The following is a 20,753-nucleotide window of genomic DNA, read 5'->3' on the forward strand; positions in this document are numbered from 1 at the left end:
CACCGACTGAGCCACCCAGGCGCCCCAACATCTTATTTCTTTTAAATCAAACAGTACAATCTAGAATGAAACCAGTTTTTAAAATTAATTTGTAAAATAACTCCTATCTGATCATTCTTTTGTTTCTTCAACAAATATTTATGGATAAAAATAAATATTTATGGAATATTTAATAAATGCATAAAGCTATGTAGGGTTGTTGGGAAAAGTGAAAGTTATCAGATACATGGTTTCTGTCTTTAAAAAAATTATAATCTGGCACCTGGGTGGCTCAGTTGATTAAGTGTCCAACTCCTGATTTTGGCTCAGGTCATGATCTCATGGTTTGTGAGTTCAAGCCCTGTGTTCAGCTCTGTGCTTACAGTGAAGAGCCTGCTTGGGATTGTCTCTCTCTCTGTCCCTCCCCGACTCACACTCTCAAAAATAAATAATTTAAAAAAATTAAAATGAATAAAAATTTTACAATCTATAAAAAAAAAGCAAGACACGTAAACAGACACATATATTAGTAATAGCAGTTCAAGATAGGAAGTGCTAGAAGAAGCAAAAATGAAATGATACAGACATTCAAAAGAGAAGAACACTTTTATGTGGGTGATCAGTGAAAAGATGTGGCCTTATCTCTCACAAAATTGAGAAATGGCAGTGACTATCAACAGCTTGAAGTTATACATTGTGGATTATCATGTAAATAATTATTTATAACAATTTATTTGCTGGTTAAAGAAAGTGATTTTTTTTTAATTTATTTTTTTTTAATGTTTATTTATTTTTGAGAGGGACAGAGACAGAATGCGAGTGAGTTAGGGGCAGAGAGAGAGGCAGACACAGAATCCGAAGCAGGCTCCAGGCTCTGAGCTGTCGGCACAGAGCCCGACGCAGGGCTCAAACTCACGAGCTGTGAGATCACGACCTGAGCCGAAGTCGGATGCTCAACCGACTGAGCCATCCAGGTGCCCCAAGAAAGTGATTTTTTTTATTATGAAAATTAAAACATATGCAAAAGCAGTAAGGACAGCTTAATGAAGCCCCTGTTTTCATCACCCAATTTTAACAATTATTTTGTTTTATCTATAATCCACCCTTGAAAACTCTTTGGCTATTTTTAAGCAAATGTGTTGGTTAATATTTTTCCTAATCAAATTTGAACAGACTGTCTACTAAATTAGAATACTTAAATAAAAAATCAAACCTATATAATAAATAGGACATGTGAACTGAGGTCGGACAAACCAGATTGAGGTTATTTCCAAGAATCTAAAAAGTGAGTCATTTTAACAAAAATATTCAGAATACATACTGTTAAATATTATCTTCCATGCTGAAGAAGACCCACCAAGCCCTAAAAAAGTGTTCATTTTGATATAAATATCCTTTTAAGAGCAAGAGCTTCTATGAATTTTGTTTACCAAACTCTTAAAATAGATTCAGTAGTAATAAATTTTTCTAACAAAGATTATAGAATAACTGCGTATCTACTCACGTCACTGATTTTAGATCTAAACTTTAGCTGCATCAATTATTGCATATAAACATGTATTCATTTCTTCAGTAATAATTTTTCAACGTCAAAATGGAAGCCACAGTGAGGAAAAGGGGCAAAATATTTTTAATATGAAGGAAATTCTTGAAACTCCTCTGTATACGAGAACCTGTGGGTGGAAGGTATCTGTGGAATCCAGCAGTGATCCAGTACAGAGCACTGAGCCTAGAACAAACTGGCACTCAACAAACATATTTCTAGTGGTAGTAATGAGTCCAGGCTTAGCCCAATGAAGGGAAAGAGTAAAAGCACAAGATAAGCTCAAAGTGCCCAGCAAATGAAAATAAAAGAGAATAGCTACTAAAGATCTCAGAAACAAGAGACTACTTTATTGACCCAAAAAGACCCAGTTGTAAGTTTTACAGTACACAGATGGCTTAATAACTTGTGAAATTATTCTATTTAGAAGATATTTTACTTCCTGCTTAGTTTTAAAAGAAGTTCTGAGGAAGAGGGGGGACAGGGTTTTTACCCTTTATCCTCATTGTATTATCTATTTCCAGAAACACTGACTAAATAGAGGAGTATTAAAAATCCCTCCAGTGCATCATTCAATTTTGCAGCGTTCCATCTTCACAAGCACTGAAAGTCACAGCTGCATCAAAAGCACAAGCTTATGTAGTATATTTAGAGAATACGGTATAGTGGAAAGGACACTGGAGTGAGAGATCTGGATTCTGGTCTCAGCTTGGCCATTAATAAGCTGTGTATCTGGAGATGAATCACTTAATTTCCAACAACTATAAAGCATCAAGATTGGACTAGAACTAATCGTTTAAGATTACTAAAGTTGCAAAATTCTGTGATTACTGATATTATCTTAAGGCAATAACTGTACTGCTAGAATGCTACATTTCAGTGACAAGATAGAGCATTTTTAGCAGCAAAAACCATTAAGTGGTCTCTGCTGTTACTAAGGACTCTGTGGAAAAGATATTATCCTCAAATAATGGGAGTCAAACAGATTTTTCAAGACAACATATTAGCACAGAGGAAATAGGCTTAATTAAAGGGATTTAATGACAAGATGTTAAAAGATTCATATGATTAATACTGAAAAATGAAAAATTCAGGTTGAGAAACACAAATGTAGAAAAAAATTCATGCCTGTTAAAAATTTCTATGTGTATATATCCTCAAGTATAAGAATCTGTATGCATATTTCTTTCTCAAAAATAGAAACAGAACCAAACTGTTTTATATCTAGGTATCAATTAAGCTGTTTATTTTATTTAGGTAGCATGTAAATGTAAAATACTAGAGCACAGTAGTTAAAGTGGCTCTGGGTTTTTATTAGGATTTGCACCTCATTATGTAGCTTTGCAGAAAACACTTAAGCTATTGGGTTTTCCCTTTCCTCTTTCTTAAAATTGTGATAACATGGCCTACTCTAGTGACTGGTTAGCTATCTATCTTCTGGTATCTTCTGCTATCTTCTGATACATGATTGTTGTTCAATAAATATTTGCCCAAAATTATCATTGATACCTTTTGTTTCTTTTTCAGTCTTTTCTTCTCTTTCTTTTTCTCTAAAAATTGTTCCCAAGGGGTCAGTTTATCTTTTCCTTCCAATTTGTTTCTCACCATCTCTTCTGCACTTTCTTTCAGACCTAAGAAAAAACACAAATAGAGTTCAGTTTAAAATGTTATTATCTTATTTTAAATTCTATGCTGTCCCTTTTCATACATTAGCTGTCCCTTTTGTATTCTACAAAAAGAAGCTTCCCTCGTCCTTAGGTAAAATAAAAGTATATATTTAAAAAAAATAAAATAAAAAAATAAAATGTTATTACCTTCATTCAGTTGAAAATATAATTCACCAAAAAGATCACTTACAGATATTTAACAGAGTAACAAAATAAAATACAATACTGAATTATGTAACTCCAAAATCAGAGTAATATAGGATCAAATCATATCAATGCTATTTCCTAATAACAAACAATAAACTTAACCAAACCAAAATAAATAAGTAAGCAAACCCAGCAAGTTGATATGCAGTCAAACCACTAAAGAAAAATCCTTTATTTAGGTTTAAATTTTATTTCTCTATACTTAAATTGCTTTGAGACTCTAAGAAAAATCCTGGAACAAAATCTTCTCAGGATACAACTAATCATTCACTTTTAATAGCAAATGGTTAAGTGGTCTTTAACATAATTATATCTAATTGCTCTGTTGCCCAAATAAAAAGACTGCATTCTCTGGTAACTATAGGTGACAATCAAAAATTGGTTAGTAAGGCAATCCTTGTTGAAATAGGCCAGGAGGAAAGAGTTCTCATAATCTCTCAACTACTCTGTGAAATACATCCTTAAGATCAAAAGGACCACCAAGTTCTGATTCCACTTTGTATGGTTTACCTCTTTCAATGTTGTCATTTGCTCTTGTACTTCATCTCTAAATACTTCATCTCTATTTCTTATATTCTGCAGTACCTAACTTGTGTTTCTACAAGGCTTATGTAATATCTGGACAGGAGTGAAAGTGGGGAAGAAAAAGCCCTGAGGCTGACCTACCATCCATGAAGACCCTCACTACTGCCAAAGTAAAGGAAATGTGATTATTGGTGCTGTCACCTTTGATAATAAAGATGTTTGTTTTACTTTACAGTATTTTCTGGACATCATGGTTCAATTTGGGGAGGAGGCAGCTTCAATATTTAGATGACACAATATTCATTTCAGAAAAATATTAGTGGAATGATTCAAAATGCTTTTTAAGAGAGTCACGGTCAATCCAGATCATCTTCCCAGATATTTTCTAAATTCTAAGGTGAAAACAATCCTAAGGATATAACAATTCTTTTTTTTTTTTTTTTTCCTGGTAAGTATACTGAGACTAAGAACATTCAGCAACTTGCCTAAGAACGTACAGCTAGGAAGCTACATGACTGTAATTGCCTGGCTATCCTCTATACCATGGCCAGATACATATAAAATGCTGGTCTGACCCAGAGAAAAGAAATGTATATAGTGGATGAATAAAATCAAAAGCTTTGGGTCTCAGTTTCTTTATCTGCAAAGAGCGGTTGGTCTAGATCAGAAGCATGCAACCCTCCCACCCACATACACCTTTTTTTTCCCCCTCAAAGAAAATATCTGGTAGAAGTCCAAATACATAACAACTAAAAGTAGTGTTTTGGGTCTTGTGCCTCAAAGAACAGCCTGAAACAGCTGGAATAGATGATCTCTAAGGTCCCTTCCTTGGCTTTTAAGCCAAGACTTAATCTCCAAATTTCTATGACTTAGAAAAGTATTAAATTATATGCATACTCAAGGTTATGTAGATTTGTTTTTATGAGATACTGTTGGTAAGATCTCTGATTTATTGCATGCCAAATCAGAACCACAACTCTCAATTCAAAGATGTTTCTTATGAGAAAAATACAATTCACTTTACTTAACCATTTGTAAGAGAAATGTGAACTGTATAAAATGATGTCCAGATCTCTGACTGAATCAACAGATACACAGCACTAAGGAAATGTAAATTGGGACCCTCATTTGGGAGAAAGCAACAAATCCTGACAAAAGACGTTGATTTCAAATAATAAAATAGTAGGTTTATATATTATGCCTGTGGGTTAGCATGCAATCAGTCTAGTCTAATTCTACATGCACAGTATTGTATTATTAAATAAGATGTTTAAATAATCTTAAGGTATTATAGTATAATTTCTTCAAACACTAAGAAAGATTTTATTATTCCAAAATATTAAATTGATATATTTAGAGACTTTTTTTTCACCAAAAAGTATTGTTTAATTTTGATCCCTGAAGCTTAACGTGATGCTTAGAATGATGCTGAGGAAAGTTCCATACCATTGTCTCTTTTAAGTAACTAGGACATTGTTTTGATGTGTCTCAATCACTATGAACTTCTATTACACATGTAGGGTCTTAACATTCTTTGGAACATGGGTACCTTGAGAATTTGATAAGATATAGAATCTCTCTCTGAAACACTGTACTGGAAACACTTGCATACAGCATTCAGGGGCTTATGGATACTCAAAGGTCATTTCTATATAAGGATCTAAGGGTCTCAGGCAAAGAACATTTACAGGTGCAGTAGAGGTCTACGGGAAAACAGGAGGCCAGCTCCCATAACTTCAAAACTTATTAGCACTGTGACATTTGTAGGTTCTATAGCAGGATTCCTCACTTCATCACTACTGTCATGTTGGACCAGATAATTCTTTGTTGTGAGGAACTATCCTGTAGTTGTAAGGATGTTTATCAATATCTCTGCATTATCCAGTAGATGCCAATAGCCTCAGTCATGAAAATAAAAATGTCTCCAGATATTGCCAAATGTCTTCTTGGGAGCAAAATTACCTCTAGTTGAGAACCACTGTTCTAAACAATGATTAGAAGTCATTTCTGAAAAGAAGGGCTATTTCATTACTTGTATCAGAGAAGTTATATATTATTTTATTTGGTACTTGATTATATAACATCTATTTTACTTTAGAGTTTTCTTCCAACTAAACCAAAGGCAGCTAAAGTCACCTTCTTTTGTATTCCATAATATTTAACATAGTGCCAGACACATAGTAAGTACTTAATAAACACTTAATTGATCTGTCTTGAAGGAGGAATTCTTATTTCAAGCCAACTGTTTGATCTTGTAAGTTTGGAACATATTCTCTCCAACAGAAAATGAATCAAAACTTTAGGATATAAATAAATGGCCTTTATCCCAAAGTGGTCTGGGTATGTGTGTTTAAGGACCTATAGTTGTAGAAAATATTATTCTCAGAAATATAGTTGTAGAAAATATTATTCTCAGAAAATATTTTAAACTTTTTTTCTGGTATTTAGTTGGTTTATAACAACAAAGAAATAGTTATCTTCAGTTCAATACAGTCTGTAATTTTTTTGCCTGGCTCTCACTTAATACACCAAATGTGTATTAAGTAGAATGACAAACACATTGCAGTGAATGAACACAACACCATGATAACTTAAAAATGCTTTGTTCTCATTGTCATCATGAGGTCATTTATATCTCTTGCCACAGATCACAGTTGTTTATGCTCTGGTTCTTAAAAATATGTCCATCCCAGAAGCCTCTTGGCATATGCACAAGAACATTCTTCAGACAGTTTTAGCCTCATTTGAGAGAAGCCACTATGTGACTAAAAAACAACTTCATTATAACTGTTTTTAGTTTTGCACAAATTTGTTTTTAAAAAGTTTAAGTGTATAGCCAAGGACTGCTGAATTAGTTAAAAATAACTCAATAATCCTACAAATAAGGGGTAAAAAAACTCTTTCAAAGCCAGCCACAAACAGATGATTCAATTATGACAATAATTTAAGTACAATCCATTCAAAATTATTTTGGTAGTTTGCATATATACAAAAATACTTTCAAATATGTTTTTAAAATCCACTAAAACAAGACTATATATTTCTCCTGACCTTACTCATTTGAAATATTTGAAGTCTTCAAGGGACAGGACATGAATAACTTAACTCAAGTAGGTAGTATAGTTGGTTTTGTTTATAAAAACAAAATGCATATTTTAAGATTTCTGATATAGGCTGAAACTGGCACTTTTTATTTAAGTGAGGACTTAGGATCCATTGAGAATACTTATGAACATTTAATGACTCAATCTTTATTCATGGTTGTAATTCCAAAAGCAGTTTTTAAAATGTAACTAACTACCACCACCACCACCATCAGAGAGAACTCCCAACTTGGAATTCATTCTATGTATAAGGGTTTTAGAGGAAAACCACCAGCCATCTCCTGAAGAACACTGAAATCAAAGGTATCTGTTCAAATGGGCCAGTTATCCTCAATGGGGTAGGCAGAGGGAAGAACACATTTACTTATATAATAGAAGTCACAGGAATACTTGGTCCATGTGAGTAATGAGGATCTTCCCGGTGGTATTTTTTTCTCCACAATAATCAAGTCATTATGTACTTAGGTATCCTTAAAGCATACTGGATAAGTCAAACTATCAACCTTTGAAATAAGAAAGGTAAATACTTGATATGTTTTGAACTTGGTTTAAGACTTGTTCAGAACAAGAAATTGTTTAGAACATGTTCAGAATCTGGTTCATAATTTCTTTTTTTTAACTTCTGTAAATCCCTCTTTCTTAAATTCTTACAGTACTATATTCTTTTATTCTGTATCATTTATCACAGTTGCAACTTCATACTTGTGTGATTTTTAAAATTATTATTAATGGCTGCCGCCTTTACTAGCTTGCAAGCCTCGTGAAGATAGAGACCATAGCTTGTTTCCCCCCTGGCCTCGTAAGAGTACCCTAGTGGCTGGTGGAGGACCTAAACAGACACCTAATGTCTGTTAAAAGAAAAGTACAAATGAAAGGATAAACAAGTCAAATTTGTTCCCAACCTATAGATAGAGGGCAACAATGCCTGAAACTAAAAAGTAAAATAACTAGTTCAGGGAACAATAGTAAACAGTAAGAATTATCAACCAGATAGAACTGATACAAATGCTCCTTGTACACACTTAATACTGTTACAATATGGTTATACCTACTATGTGGAAACAACATAATAAAGATAATAAGGATAAAAGGGTATAGATAAACTACTTAGACTGGAAATGGCTTCTCCCATAACATTTAATTCTGTATCTCCCAAAGCATTCAATGAGGTATCCATAGAAAATACCTAAAAAGTATGTACTGAATGAATACATGTTAATGTTTTTTGTTGTTGCTGAATGTCTACAAACTACCAGTGGGTAGCAACTGTTTTACATTTGCCTTGAATTTGAGCTTATACTCTAAGCTCTTCTAAATCTTTTACTCTCCCTTAAGAGTGATGCCTTCCATCTATAAGTATTTTCAATTTATTATGAACCAAGCTGTCCTCACTTCTTAGAATTGAATGTTCTTAAAAAGCCGACTTCAAATACAAGACATCTGGGCCTCATTAGGGAGCTATTGTTTTCTGTATTTGTCTGTACTTTGTTTTTTGTTTTTTTTTTTCCCCCTTTCAAGTAGTTTGTAATCACAATGTATATAATAACAAGCTGTCCTAATAATAACAGAATAAAATTCTGGCTAACTCTGATGAAGCCATTTTGCTATTTAATTTATGGCAAAGAGGAATGACAACTGTTTATTCTACCCTTATTTTTTACATGTAATGTTTACAGACAAGGTAGAAAGTTAATACATAACTTTTAAGAAGGGCTAAGATGTAAGGAAACAAAGGGGGTTTTTTGGAGTCTAGTCACAATAAGAAAGCTCAAATAGAAACGTTATACTAGCTCAGAAGCAAGGACTTTCCCTTAGGGACATACATCCATCCGTTATGGTCTAGCATGGATCTTGGGTTTTCATGGGCTGTTAGCCAAGGAGGCAAGAGGCAATGTTCAATGTCTGATTATGGTGGAAGTTCCTATCAGAGACCTCTACCTTGAAGCCAGGATCCTTAAGGGTACCTTCAGTGGGTGCTGCCCCTCCTCCAAAAATTTAGAGGGAATGAATACATGCCTTTTTGGGCTTTGGCTTTGAGCAGAACAAGGGAAGTAAAAACATGTTTTTTTCCCCAGAGAATTTATAACCACAAGCCTACAAATCCATGGGTTTGTGGCTAGAATTCACACTATCTGTGTGGCCCCAAATACCTCAAACCAAAAATTTGGTTTCAATTGGTCTTGGAATGGAAGCGCCCTTAGGCGTCTGGCAAATACTTTCTAAAGCACTCTCTGAAGAAGTACTTTTGACCCAGGCCTCTGAGAATTCCCATAGGTAAAGATGGATCCCAGAACAATGAGATCACAATAAAAAGCCAATATGAGCCAGAGTCCGCAGAAACAAAATAATACAAAAGCCAGATCTATAACAGCTAGAGATTTTGGAATTATCAGATACAGAATAAGAAATCAGCACATTAAAAAAAACAAAAGAGAAAATTAAAAGATAAGATTATCAAAAATATGAGACAGATTTGGAAACAAAACTTCCTCAAATGAAACATATAACTGAAATAATAAAGTCAACAGCCAAGTTAAACAGCAGCCTATACAGAGGTAAAGAAAAAAAATGAATGAACTGAAAGACAAACTGAAGCAATTACCCAGCATGCTTCATAGGTTCAAAAGTATGGAACATGTGAGTTATCAGAGATAGAATGAGAAGGTACCATACATATCAAATGGGATTTCCATAAGGAAAAAATAGAGAACATGAGGAAAACACAATATTTTAAGAGAAAATGACTGAGAAGTTTTCAGAACCGATGAAAGATAATAATCTTCAAGACTGTGGGTATCCTGTTAACTCTACACAAGATTAAAGCTACCAAGCAAAAATATGATCTAGATAAACCAAAATGAAACCCTAGAACACTAAAGTATCTTAAAAGCCAGGGACAAAAGATAGCACTGTGGAGAAAGGCAACCTTTTCCTAGCAGGGTTCAGAAGTGGGCCCCTGGGACATGGAATTAAGATGGTGTGTTCTTTAGTTATACTGGCTTCCTCACCTGTAATTGCCAACAGGAGTCAAGGGGGAGTCTTGTGATACACAGTAAATTTGCCTCTCCCCAGAATGGGGTTAAGTGGGGGGACTACCTTGGTGCATCCATGGCAACAGAAGTAGATACCCCTCCTTCCCTAATCTTCAATACTCACAGCCTCACCACCAAAATCCGCCTTGAACCCACCAGGAATAATCTCTGTGCTTTTTATCCCTATTTTTGGTCACCCCAAAAAGCCCCTAATCATCAGGTCCCCCCTAATCTCCCATGTTCTTAATCTCAGAAGTTAACTATACATCTACTTTTCTGCTACTATTTCTTCTTCCCTCCACTCTCTACCACTAAATCTCTGGAATTAACAGTGCATTAACAGTAAAAACTCAATTATTATATCTCTGAACGTTTTCTTCATCATCTTGCTTTAACTGAATTTTGGCTCTGCCCTGAAAATACTGCAAACTTCAGTACTCACAAGTGGTTTGTTGTTGTTGTTGGAGTTTGCTTTCTTCAAAGAGCCTTCAACCAATTGTTCTAGGGGGGGCAGGGTATATATGGGGGTCATTTGTACTCTTTATCCAATTTAAGAAGTGTGGTACTAGTCCAGGGATAGACCGATTAACTAATAAAACAGAGAGCCCAGCAATAGATCCAGGCAGTTTTGTTTGTTTGTTTGTTTTGTTTATGCAGAATATATTCAATATAGACAAGATCCATGCAGTTTTGAAACTCTGGTACATGACAGAGGTGATAGGTCAGATTATTGGGGAAAAGGGGAGATTATCTAATAAATGGAACAGGATTAAAAAAAAAAACTCTATGTAGGGGTTCAGTTAGTTGAGAGCCCACCTTCAATTGGTTGAGCGTCCACCTTCAGCTCAGGTCATGATCTCATGGTTTGTGGGTTTGAGCCCTGCAGCTGGCTCACTGATGTCAGTGTGGAGCCTGCTCCAGATCCTCTGTCCCCTCTCTCTCTCTCTCTGCCCCTCCCCAGCTCACACTCTCTCAAAAATAAACATTTAAAAAAATCCATGTAGAAGAAGATGAAACTGGATGTCTACCTTGTATCATATAAAACATCAATTCCTGATGAATCAAGGACTTAAATGTCAAACACATCAAAACTTTCTACCTTTAGTAGAAAATAAAGATGAATATCAGTCTCATCTGTATAGAAAAGGATTACTTAGATGAAACACAGAAACCATTAACTATAATGACTGACTTAGCAATATTAAAATCAAGAACTTTTATTCATTAGATAAACCTCCAAGAGAGTGTGTGGCAAGGGGTTGAGGCTGGGGAAGAGTTTCATATTGAAGAAGGACAAAGGACTGTTATCAAAAATCCTATAAAAGACAAAGGACTGTTATGAAAAATAAATCAAGAATGAAAAGTCAGCAGAAAAAGCACAAACAATATAACAGAAAACTGGCCAAAAGACATTTATAAGTATTTCACTGAGGAGGAAACATATATGTCCAACAAATACATGAAGAGATATTCAATTGCATTTGTGAGAAGAGAAGTGCAAATCAAGCATGCTGGTAGGAATATAAACTTAATACCAGCACAAAAGAATTTAGTATTTCATCTTATAACCGTGAACATTCACACACCTTATGACCCAGCAATTACACTCTTTGATAAATACCCAGAAAAACTTAAACATGTACTAGAAGATGCACAGAAATGTTTATAACAGCATGTTTCACCATAGTAAAGAACATCCCAAATATGTATCCAACAGGAGAATGGATATATAAACTGTGGTATATATACTCAAATGAGCTACAGCTACACAAAACAGAGATAAATCTTAGGAATGTGATGTTGAATGAAAAAAAATCCCCAAAGATTTTTAAGTATCTACAACAAATCCACACTCCTCCCCTCAATGTTAACATTAACAGCTTTAGTGAGATAGTATTTAATATACCATATAATTCACCCATTTATATAATTCAATAGTTTTTTAATATACTCACAAGTATGTGCAACCATCACTAGTCAATTTTAGAACATTTTCATCCCCTCAAAAAGACACTCTATCTCTCCGCAGCAGGACACTCTTAAATACTCCCTCTCCTCCTGCAACCACTAATCTACTTCCTTTCTCTATAGAGTTTCTTATTCTGGATATTGCATATAAAATATGTAGTCTTTTGTGATTGGCTTCTTTTACTTAGCATATTTTCAAGATTCATTCACTTTGTAGCATACATTAGTACCTCATGCCTTTTTATGCACTCACACTTCTTAGGAATACTTACGAATGAGATGGAAATACATACAATGGAAAGCCAAGGATTGAATACCAAGATGTGGATGATGGTTATAATAGACATGGAGAAGTAGGGGAGATCAAAAGGATAAATGTAAGTTACTACCTGACCCTAGCTTTTGTAGTGGATTCACTTACTGTTATAAATAAATAAATAAATAAATAAATAAATAAATAAATAAATAAATAAAAGGGCCATGCTGGACCAATGAGAGTGCCCTAACCCAAGGATTATAATTAAATTATATGAACCAGAGGTATAAAAGAATAAAGAGACAAGGTTAATAAATTTGACTATACCTTTTTTTGTTCTTCAAAAGATACTATAAAGAATAAAAGACAAAATCACAAAGTAGAAGATATATGACTGATAGAGACCAATACAGAATATATGAACTCCTATGACTCAGGAAAACAAATACTACATAAGTCAAAATACATGAACAGGCATTTCACATGAGGAAACACTAAGAGATGTTTTTCCTCATTAGTAAGCAGGCAAATGCCTGAACAATCCTTTAGGTCAGATCATATCACTTCCATTTCACATTTCATTTAGAGTAAAAGCTAAAGTCCATCCAGAGGTCTCAAAACCTTCTGTGATTTGGCCACCTTTCTGCCCTCATTTTCTACTACTCTCCATTCCCTGGCTCATTCTGCTCCAGTCACTTCTGCTTTAGTGTTCTTGGGAATATCAGAAATACTCCCCCTAAAGGCTTTTAAATTTATTCTTTCTTCTGCCTGAAATGCTCTTTCCCAGGATAACAACTAGTGTGTACTGTCCTTTCCATTAGGTCTTTGTGCAAATGCCACTTTCTCAATGAAGCCTTTCCTGACTGTCCTATTTAAATCACTACCTACTCTCATCCCTGAACTTCCTACTCCCCATCCAGACTTTATCTTTTTGTTTCTATAGCCCTTAATCACCACTTCATTATTTTACCTATTCATTTTCTATCTCCCCTTCTCTTAACCTCCATAACCTAAAATGTAGGACCCCATAAAAGTCTGTTCAGTGTTCCATGTCCAGTGAAAAGAAGAGTCTGGCACGCATGGCAGGAACTCAACAAATATTTGAGAGTAACACACACATTAAAACCATACTGAGATACCATTACTTACACATTCAACTGGCAAAAACTGAAAAGCCTGACAATATCAATTAAAGATGAGGATAAAGAGCTTTGGGAACTCACGGAAACTACCGGTTAGAGTTAAAGCTGGGAAAACAATTCAGCACGACCTAGTCAAGGTAACTGTGAGCAGGCTCCACAACCAAGGAATTCTACATATACCTAAGGCATTCTCTCTCTGTGTGTTCCTAGGTGAGAAGTCCAAGAATGTTCACAAAGATATTGTTTATGATAGGAATAAACTATAATAACTGTCAATAGAACAGCCACATTGTTACATATCTACAATGGAATTCTGTGTAATAGTGAAAATTAATAGACCATATCTTTATATATTGATATGGATAATCTCAAAAATAGAATGTTAATAGAAAAAAGGAAATGATAGAAGGATACAGAGAAGATACTTTTTATAAAGGTCAAAATTAACAAAACTATTTAGGGATATATGTATATGTGGTAAAATGATTACACAGAAAAAGAAAATGATTAACATGAAATGTAGTTTCATAGTTTCCTCTGGTAGAGGAAGTAAGAGGTTGTAACTGAGGAGTCTCATAAAGGACCACAGATATTGGTAATGTTCTTTCATTTTTCATTTAATTCTTAAAATTTATTTATCTAAAACCAAGTTAGTTAACATACAGTGTAGTACTGGTTTAAGGGGTAAACCCAGTGATTCATCACTCACATATAATACCCAGTGCTCATCCCAACAAGTACCCTCCTTAATGCCCATCACCCTTTTAGCCCATCCCTCCACCCACCTCCCCTCCAGCAACCCTGTTTCTTCTTTGTATTTAAGAGTCTCTCATGGTTTGCCTCCCTCTCTGTTTCTTATTTTTCCTTCCCTTTCCCTATATTCACCTATTGTGTTTCTTAAATTCCATACATGAATGAAGTCATCTGAGCTATTCAGTTTAGCACAGTACATTCTAGTTCCATCCCCAACGGTGCAAATGGCAAGATTTCACTCTTTTTCATCGCCGAGAATTCCAATGTATGTATATACTACATCTTCTTTATCCATTCATCAGTCAATGAACATTTGGGCTCTTTCCAGAATTTGGCTATTGTTGACAGCACTGCTATAACCATTGGGGTTCATGTGCCTTTTTGAATCAGCATTTTGCATCCTTTGGATAAATTAGCTAGTAGTGCAATTGCTGGGTTGTAGGGCAGTTCTATTTTTAATTTTTTGAGGAACTGTCATACTGTTTTCCAGAGTGGCTGCACCAGCTGCATTCTCACCAACATTAATGTAATGTTTTTTCTTAAGCTGGTACACAGGTGTTCATTTTATTATTATTATTTTTAACTGTAGAATACACTGTTTACATTTTGAATCTGTTTTTTTATACAGGTAGTAAAGTATAAAAAAAGTAGTTAGTGCTTACTCTTTGACAGCTGTGTGCTAAAATTAAAATGGCTTTCACTTGTCTTTTGTCATTTACTCTCCATCAAAATAATAAGTACTTGTACCCAGATTTTCTGGTACCAAGCCCTCTATGCTCTTTTCATAATCACAATAAATTATTAATGCTATGACAAATTTCACTATAAGCAGGTCTCAATCTAGACGCTGTATTTGAAAAATCTACCTATAAATTAGTGGCTTGAAACTGAGCCTAACTATTTTCCTCCCTGGAAGAGTTTCTGACCACAGAAGCTATTAATATAGAAGGACATTTTGAGGCCGGGGTCCAACCAAAATTGTATTTCTAAGTCAATTAAAGAAAAAACTTTATATTATAAAAGTAAAAGGAAATGAAAAACACATCAACCTCCCTAGCATTTCAGTATTTAACAACTTTTCAAGTTAGATTTTTCTTGCTGCAACCTAAGTATTTCCTTCCACATTTAGCTGGAGTTTATATATAAGTAAACTATACACTCTGACTACTTCTAAAAAGATTTTGCAAATAACTGCTAGGTAGCAGTACCCTGGCAAACTTTTTCCTATTGCGGTATAAATGATAAATGTTTACATAGCACACTGGAATAAATGGAAGAGGCAACCAGAGAAGGAAACCAACCTGAGGGCTCTGGTTGGCCTAAGGTCTAAAGGGATCAACCCTTTGGCAAATTTGTAATCCACAGGCAGTATATTGGTTGGGAATCTCTGACACAGACTATCATTTAAAGGTTACTCTTTCAACTTTTCTAGGATGTGTAATTAACCCAGAGTCTATTTCATTGGCAATGTCCTCCATTACATTTAAAAAATTATAGAATGAGAGTGATATAGAATGAAAGTAACAGTAAAACTTAGGACTTTGGGATGCCTGGGAGGCTCAGTTCGTTAAGTGTCCAACTCCTGATTTTGGCTCAGGTCATGATCTCAGTTTGTGAGATGGAGCCTCGTATCAGGCTCCTCGAGGCTCTCTCTCTGCCCCTCCCCTGCTCACATGCCCTCCCTCTCCCCAATAAATACATAAACATTTTAAAAAACCCAAAAAACTTTGGGGCGCCTGAGTGGTTCAGTTGGTTGAGCGTCCAACTCTCAGTTTCAGCTCATGATCTCATGTGAGCCCCGCATCAGGCTCTGTGCTGTGAGTGTGGAGGCTGCTTGAGATTCTCTCTCTCCCCCTCTTCACAAAGACTCACATTGTCTCTGTCTCTCTCAAAATAAATAAATAAATTTTTAAAAAATTTTAAAAAACAACAACAAAACCTTAGGACTTCAATACTTCCACAGTTTATCTTATGTCAGCACTGTTTCTATTCTTAGGGATTCTTTGGTGACATAATCTACTAAGGAAACCATGACACACCAAACATTCTTTAGGCCTCAAAAGATAGAATCTTAGAATACCAACTAATAACATGCAGGCCCAGAAGCTTGTAGTGTTCAACAACAAACACTCAAAAGATTTCTCTTGCCTTTTCTGTTTGTTAACTTCCAAAGCAGCTTATTAGTTAGAGGACAGCCTTCTCTGACATCATCACACAGGTGACCCTGGCTGCAGACCAAAATGTTCCCATCAGCCTGAGAAGTCTATGAAAGTACACACTAAGTCATCCCAGGTAAGTGCTTATTGTTTTTTTTAAATAAAATTTCTCCAAATTCTCAAATAAAATTCACTGAACACATCTTTACGTATCTTTGTGTACACAAGAGTAAACATATACAGGTTGAGAAGAGCACTAAATGAAGATAGTAGGCACCAGATTTAATTAGTAATCCAAGGAAAATACTCTTTAAAATTTTTAATGGTTACTTAAGTTAGACATATCAAGGTTTGAAATATAGTTTTTCTATCTCCCACCTTTGTGATCTTGAGTAAGTCTGTGCCTAGTTAAGTGTTCTGTAAGATGCATTAATAATCACTAAAGAATTGCTGGAAGAATTTAATGTCATATTTTTTATAAAGCACCTAGCACAGTTTCTGATACAGAATAGGCATCCAGTAAGTGCAAATTTCTCCTCTAAGGGCATTGTATTTATTTATTTTATTAATTTTTTTTGAATTTTTTACTTCATTATTATTTTTTATTTGAGGGACAGAGCGCACGAGTGTACACAGGAAAGAGGGACTGAGGGAAAGAGGGAATCCCAAGCAGTTTCCATGCTCAGCACAGTTGGAGATCATAACTGATCCTGCAATCACAACAATTCTGGGATGGTGACCTGAGCTGAAATAAGGAGTTAGCTGCTCAACCAACTGAGCCACACAGGCATCCCCAAAGAGCATTTTAAGATGTAATTCTTCTGGGGTACCTGGGTGGCTCAATCAGTTAAATGTCCAACTCTTGGTTTTTGGCTCAGGTCATGATCTTATGGTTTGTGGGATCAAGCCCCACACTGGGCTTTGCTTGGGATTCTCCCTCTCTCCCTCTCCCTCTGCTCTTTCTCTGTGTTTGTTCACATGCTCTCTCTCTCTCTCTCTCTCAAAATAAATAAACTTAAAAAAAATAAAATGTAATTCTTCTTGATCAAAATTATGCATCCAAATTACTTTAACAAATATTTTAAAATCTCCCCTATGCTTCTACATAAAGGACTAACGGGAATCTAAAATGAAATCTATTTTATGACAACCAAAGCTGAAATGCTTAGAAAAATCTTGGTTAAGTCCTTCGCAGCCAGAATTCCCTATTTTATGTGAGTCAATTCTTAGGGAAGCATATGCCTTCAAAGTACATGCTTCAACTTACCACTAAGGCATATTATTTCAAACACCAAAGGGAACTCACTCAAGTCACAATTACTGGCACTCCTCTTTTGGCATACAGAGGATCAGGTTTTCAAGCTATGCCAAATAATTTAACAGATACAGGTTTTCCATGTCACTGAATGAGTAAATTGAGTTAAGGATGTATCTCTTGACAGCTCATTTGATGAGTGCTATCGTTAATGAAGATTATCCTAAGGGAAGAAGGTCTGCAACCTCTTTCTCTAGTAGGCAAACAATGTCTCATCAGGCAAACAGTGTCAATGTGAAATGAATAATACAGAGCCCTTCCCACATGAAAATCGGCAGATTCAGCCTGCCTAGCCTAGCCACCAGTTCAAGCCACAGACATTTTTACTGGCTTTATCTTGGACCTCATAGCTGAAAATTATCATTGCACTATATAGTCAGTGAACATCTGTCTACAATAGTCTAAACGAAAGGGCACTGAGAAAGGCTGGCAAACGTTTCAGAGAACCAGAATATGGCATATGGTCCCACAGTGGGATTAAGTTTTGTATCAAACCAAAGATCTGCAGAAAGTACATATGTCCTTTCCTTTATGTGGCTTCAAAACCTGAACCTACTGTAGAAACTAGTTTTGATTCTGTGCAAAATGTTGTTAGCATTTCTGAGGCATCTTCAGAAGTGAAAAAATGTTTCCCAGTTAGCATCATGAATTAATAGAACTGTTTCAAGATATATGATAAGAGACGTGAAGATGTTCTACTATTAGGAATTTACCCTAGGGGCACCTGGGTAGCTCAGTTGGTTAAGCATCCGACTTTGGCTCAGGCCATGATCTCATGGTTCTTGAGTTTGAGCCTTGCATCAGGTTCTGTGCTGACACCTCAAAGCCTGGAGCCTGCTTTAGATTCTGTGTCTCCCTCTCTCCCTGCTCCTCCCCCACTTGCACTGTCTCTCTCAAAAATAAATAAATACTAACAACAATAAATTAATTAATTTTAAAAAGAGGAATTTACCCTAAGAAAACCCAATATAAGGTTATTATGTTATCCACAATAGAAAAACATTAGGAAGAGCCTAAAACACAACATTAGGGGAGTGATTCATCATTTATATATCAGAAACACAATGGAATGTGGTACAGGCATTATGATTATAAAGATTATTTAGAAACAAATAAAAATAAGTATGAAAAATGAAACAAAAAAAGGAGAACTCAAAATGAGGGTCTAATATAATCAATTAATGTCTGCTTATAGAAAATGTATGAAAATGAATGTGTTACAGTTAAAATATGGAAGCAACCCAAGTGACCATCACTTGGATGGATAAGTAAAATGTGGGGCATGCATGCATGTGTGTGTGTAATAACAAAATTATTCAGCCTTAAAAAGGAAATTCTGACATATGTTACAACATGGATGAACTTTGAAGATGTTACACTAACTGAAATAAGCCAATCACAAAAGGACAAATCTTGTATGATTCCATTTGTGAGTTACTTAGTGTGGTCAAAATCATAGAAACAGAAAGCTGAATGGTGGTTGCCAGGGGCAGGGCAGAGGGAGAATGAAGAGTTACTGTTTATGGACACAGATTCAGTTTTGCAAAATGAAAAATAGTTCTGGAGATGGATGAGGGTATGGCTGTACAACAACATGAATATACTTCACTGATTGTACACTTAAAAAATGGTTAGGATGGTAAATTTTATATGTATTTCATAACAATAAAAAATATCAAGAAAAAAATCAATGTGTTTAGTAAACATAACGTTATATGATTTTCCAGTTTCAGAAAAAAAAAGAACAATAATGAAACTGCTGAAAGTAGGTAAGTAGTCTGAGTGGATTCTATCAGAATAACATATGGAACATGTGTGAGAAAAATGATGGTTGGCTAGCGAGGCAGTTAGCATATAGAATGATGATGTGGGACAACCTCAAACAGAATAGGCAAAAGTTCTGCTTTAAAGACCAAAGAATTCACAACTTCAAACAAATCAGCATAGCTGTGGGCTGTGGGAAAACAATACATGAAACAAGCTCGCTCTTCTTGAACTGACTTCAGGGAGATTATAAATCTGTGGCAAAAGTACTACTGTCTGGAAATAGTGGCTACAGATGCAAACAGTACAACTGAAGTGATATATGGGCAGAGAAGGAATGACTGATTAAAAAAAAGTCATCCTAGATGTTTGCAAGCATCCCAAGACAGCAGACCAATTAACCTGAAACTTCAAAACATACAGGAATTTTAGCACTTTCTGAAACTATGACTGGTATAAAAATATCCTCAATTCTTGCTTCAGATATTTTTTTAAAGCTTTTTGGAAAGCTCTTTTTAAAATTAAGTCTTAATATTGTTAAGAGAGAAAATAATCTTTAAAATAATCCAGGAAATTCAGAGAAATTTACTGGCAACTCTATGTAGAAAATGTGCTACCAATCAATGTTTTTAGATAACCCTAGCTGCTTTTCATTTTTATTACACATTCCACAAATGATTCTTTTTTTCACATCAAAAAGTTTCAGCTTATAACTTCACAAAATCCTTACAGTCAACGTGTTAACTGGATGATTCATGGAAGGAGCACACACCCTACAATTCTAGCCACTTACTAGCTGTGTACAAGACAGAATAATGTGCTGCAAACTCATTTCCATCCCATCATCAAAACACAAAGCATACTGCAAATTCTTTAGTCTAAAGTTCAGGTTTCCCATTTAATGCTTTCCTCTCCACTCAACTCAAAACTTTACACATCTGGTTATTTTAAAAGTTCCAACCAAAAAACATTTTTGTGAATACATTTCAAATAATGAATACATTGACAATAATTGGATATACTGATATAGCCAAAAGTAAATAGTGAACAGGTTTTGAGATGTATGAAAATTAAAATGTTTGAAACTGGGCTGCCTAGCAAAAAATACCCAACTGATTCAAAAACATTTTAGTTTTGAATAGAGAATAAATAATGCAAGGAACATAGGTATGTGTCATTAATGTGTCTCTGTGTTTAAGCTTCCCACTGGGACACTAAACAGAAGCATGAGGGTGGAATAAAGGGGAAAAAAGGAAGGACAAAGGACAAAGTGGACACCAGAATAAAAACAGAATTACAACTGTAGAGGGTAGAAGAAAGAGTAAGTTAAGGAAGAGCTGTA

The 20,753-nt window shown here is 35.1% G+C and overlaps 2 protein-coding genes across 4 annotated transcripts in view; one reads left to right on the top strand and one right to left on the bottom strand.

Moving 5' to 3' along the window:
* Positions 1 to 20,753, bottom strand: part of ESF1 (ESF1 nucleolar pre-rRNA processing protein homolog) — a 65,666-nt gene that overhangs the window by 13,112 nt on the left and 31,801 nt on the right. For both annotated transcript variants that reach the window (XM_011280958.4, XM_011280957.4), the window contains exon 10: positions 3,032 to 3,153. In XM_011280958.4, coding sequence (XP_011279260.1) covers positions 3,032 to 3,153 — 122 coding nt within the window. The remainder of the gene's footprint in view (positions 1 to 3,031; positions 3,154 to 20,753) is intronic.
* NDUFAF5 (NADH:ubiquinone oxidoreductase complex assembly factor 5) overlaps positions 16,244 to 20,753 on the top strand; it is a 63,804-nt gene continuing 59,294 nt past the window's right edge. Inside the window, exons 1-2 of one of the 2 annotated variants that reach the window (XM_023251474.2) lie at positions 16,244 to 16,468; positions 19,375 to 19,416. The gene's annotated coding sequence lies outside the window, so the exon portion shown is untranslated. The remainder of the gene's footprint in view (positions 16,469 to 19,374; positions 19,417 to 20,753) is intronic. The other variant, XM_023251472.2, reaches the window with a different exon arrangement.

The sequence above is a fragment of the Felis catus genome, chromosome A3 (genome assembly GCF_018350175.1).
Source record: "Felis catus isolate Fca126 chromosome A3, F.catus_Fca126_mat1.0, whole genome shotgun sequence".
Classification (NCBI taxonomy): Eukaryota; Metazoa; Chordata; class Mammalia; order Carnivora; family Felidae; genus Felis; species Felis catus.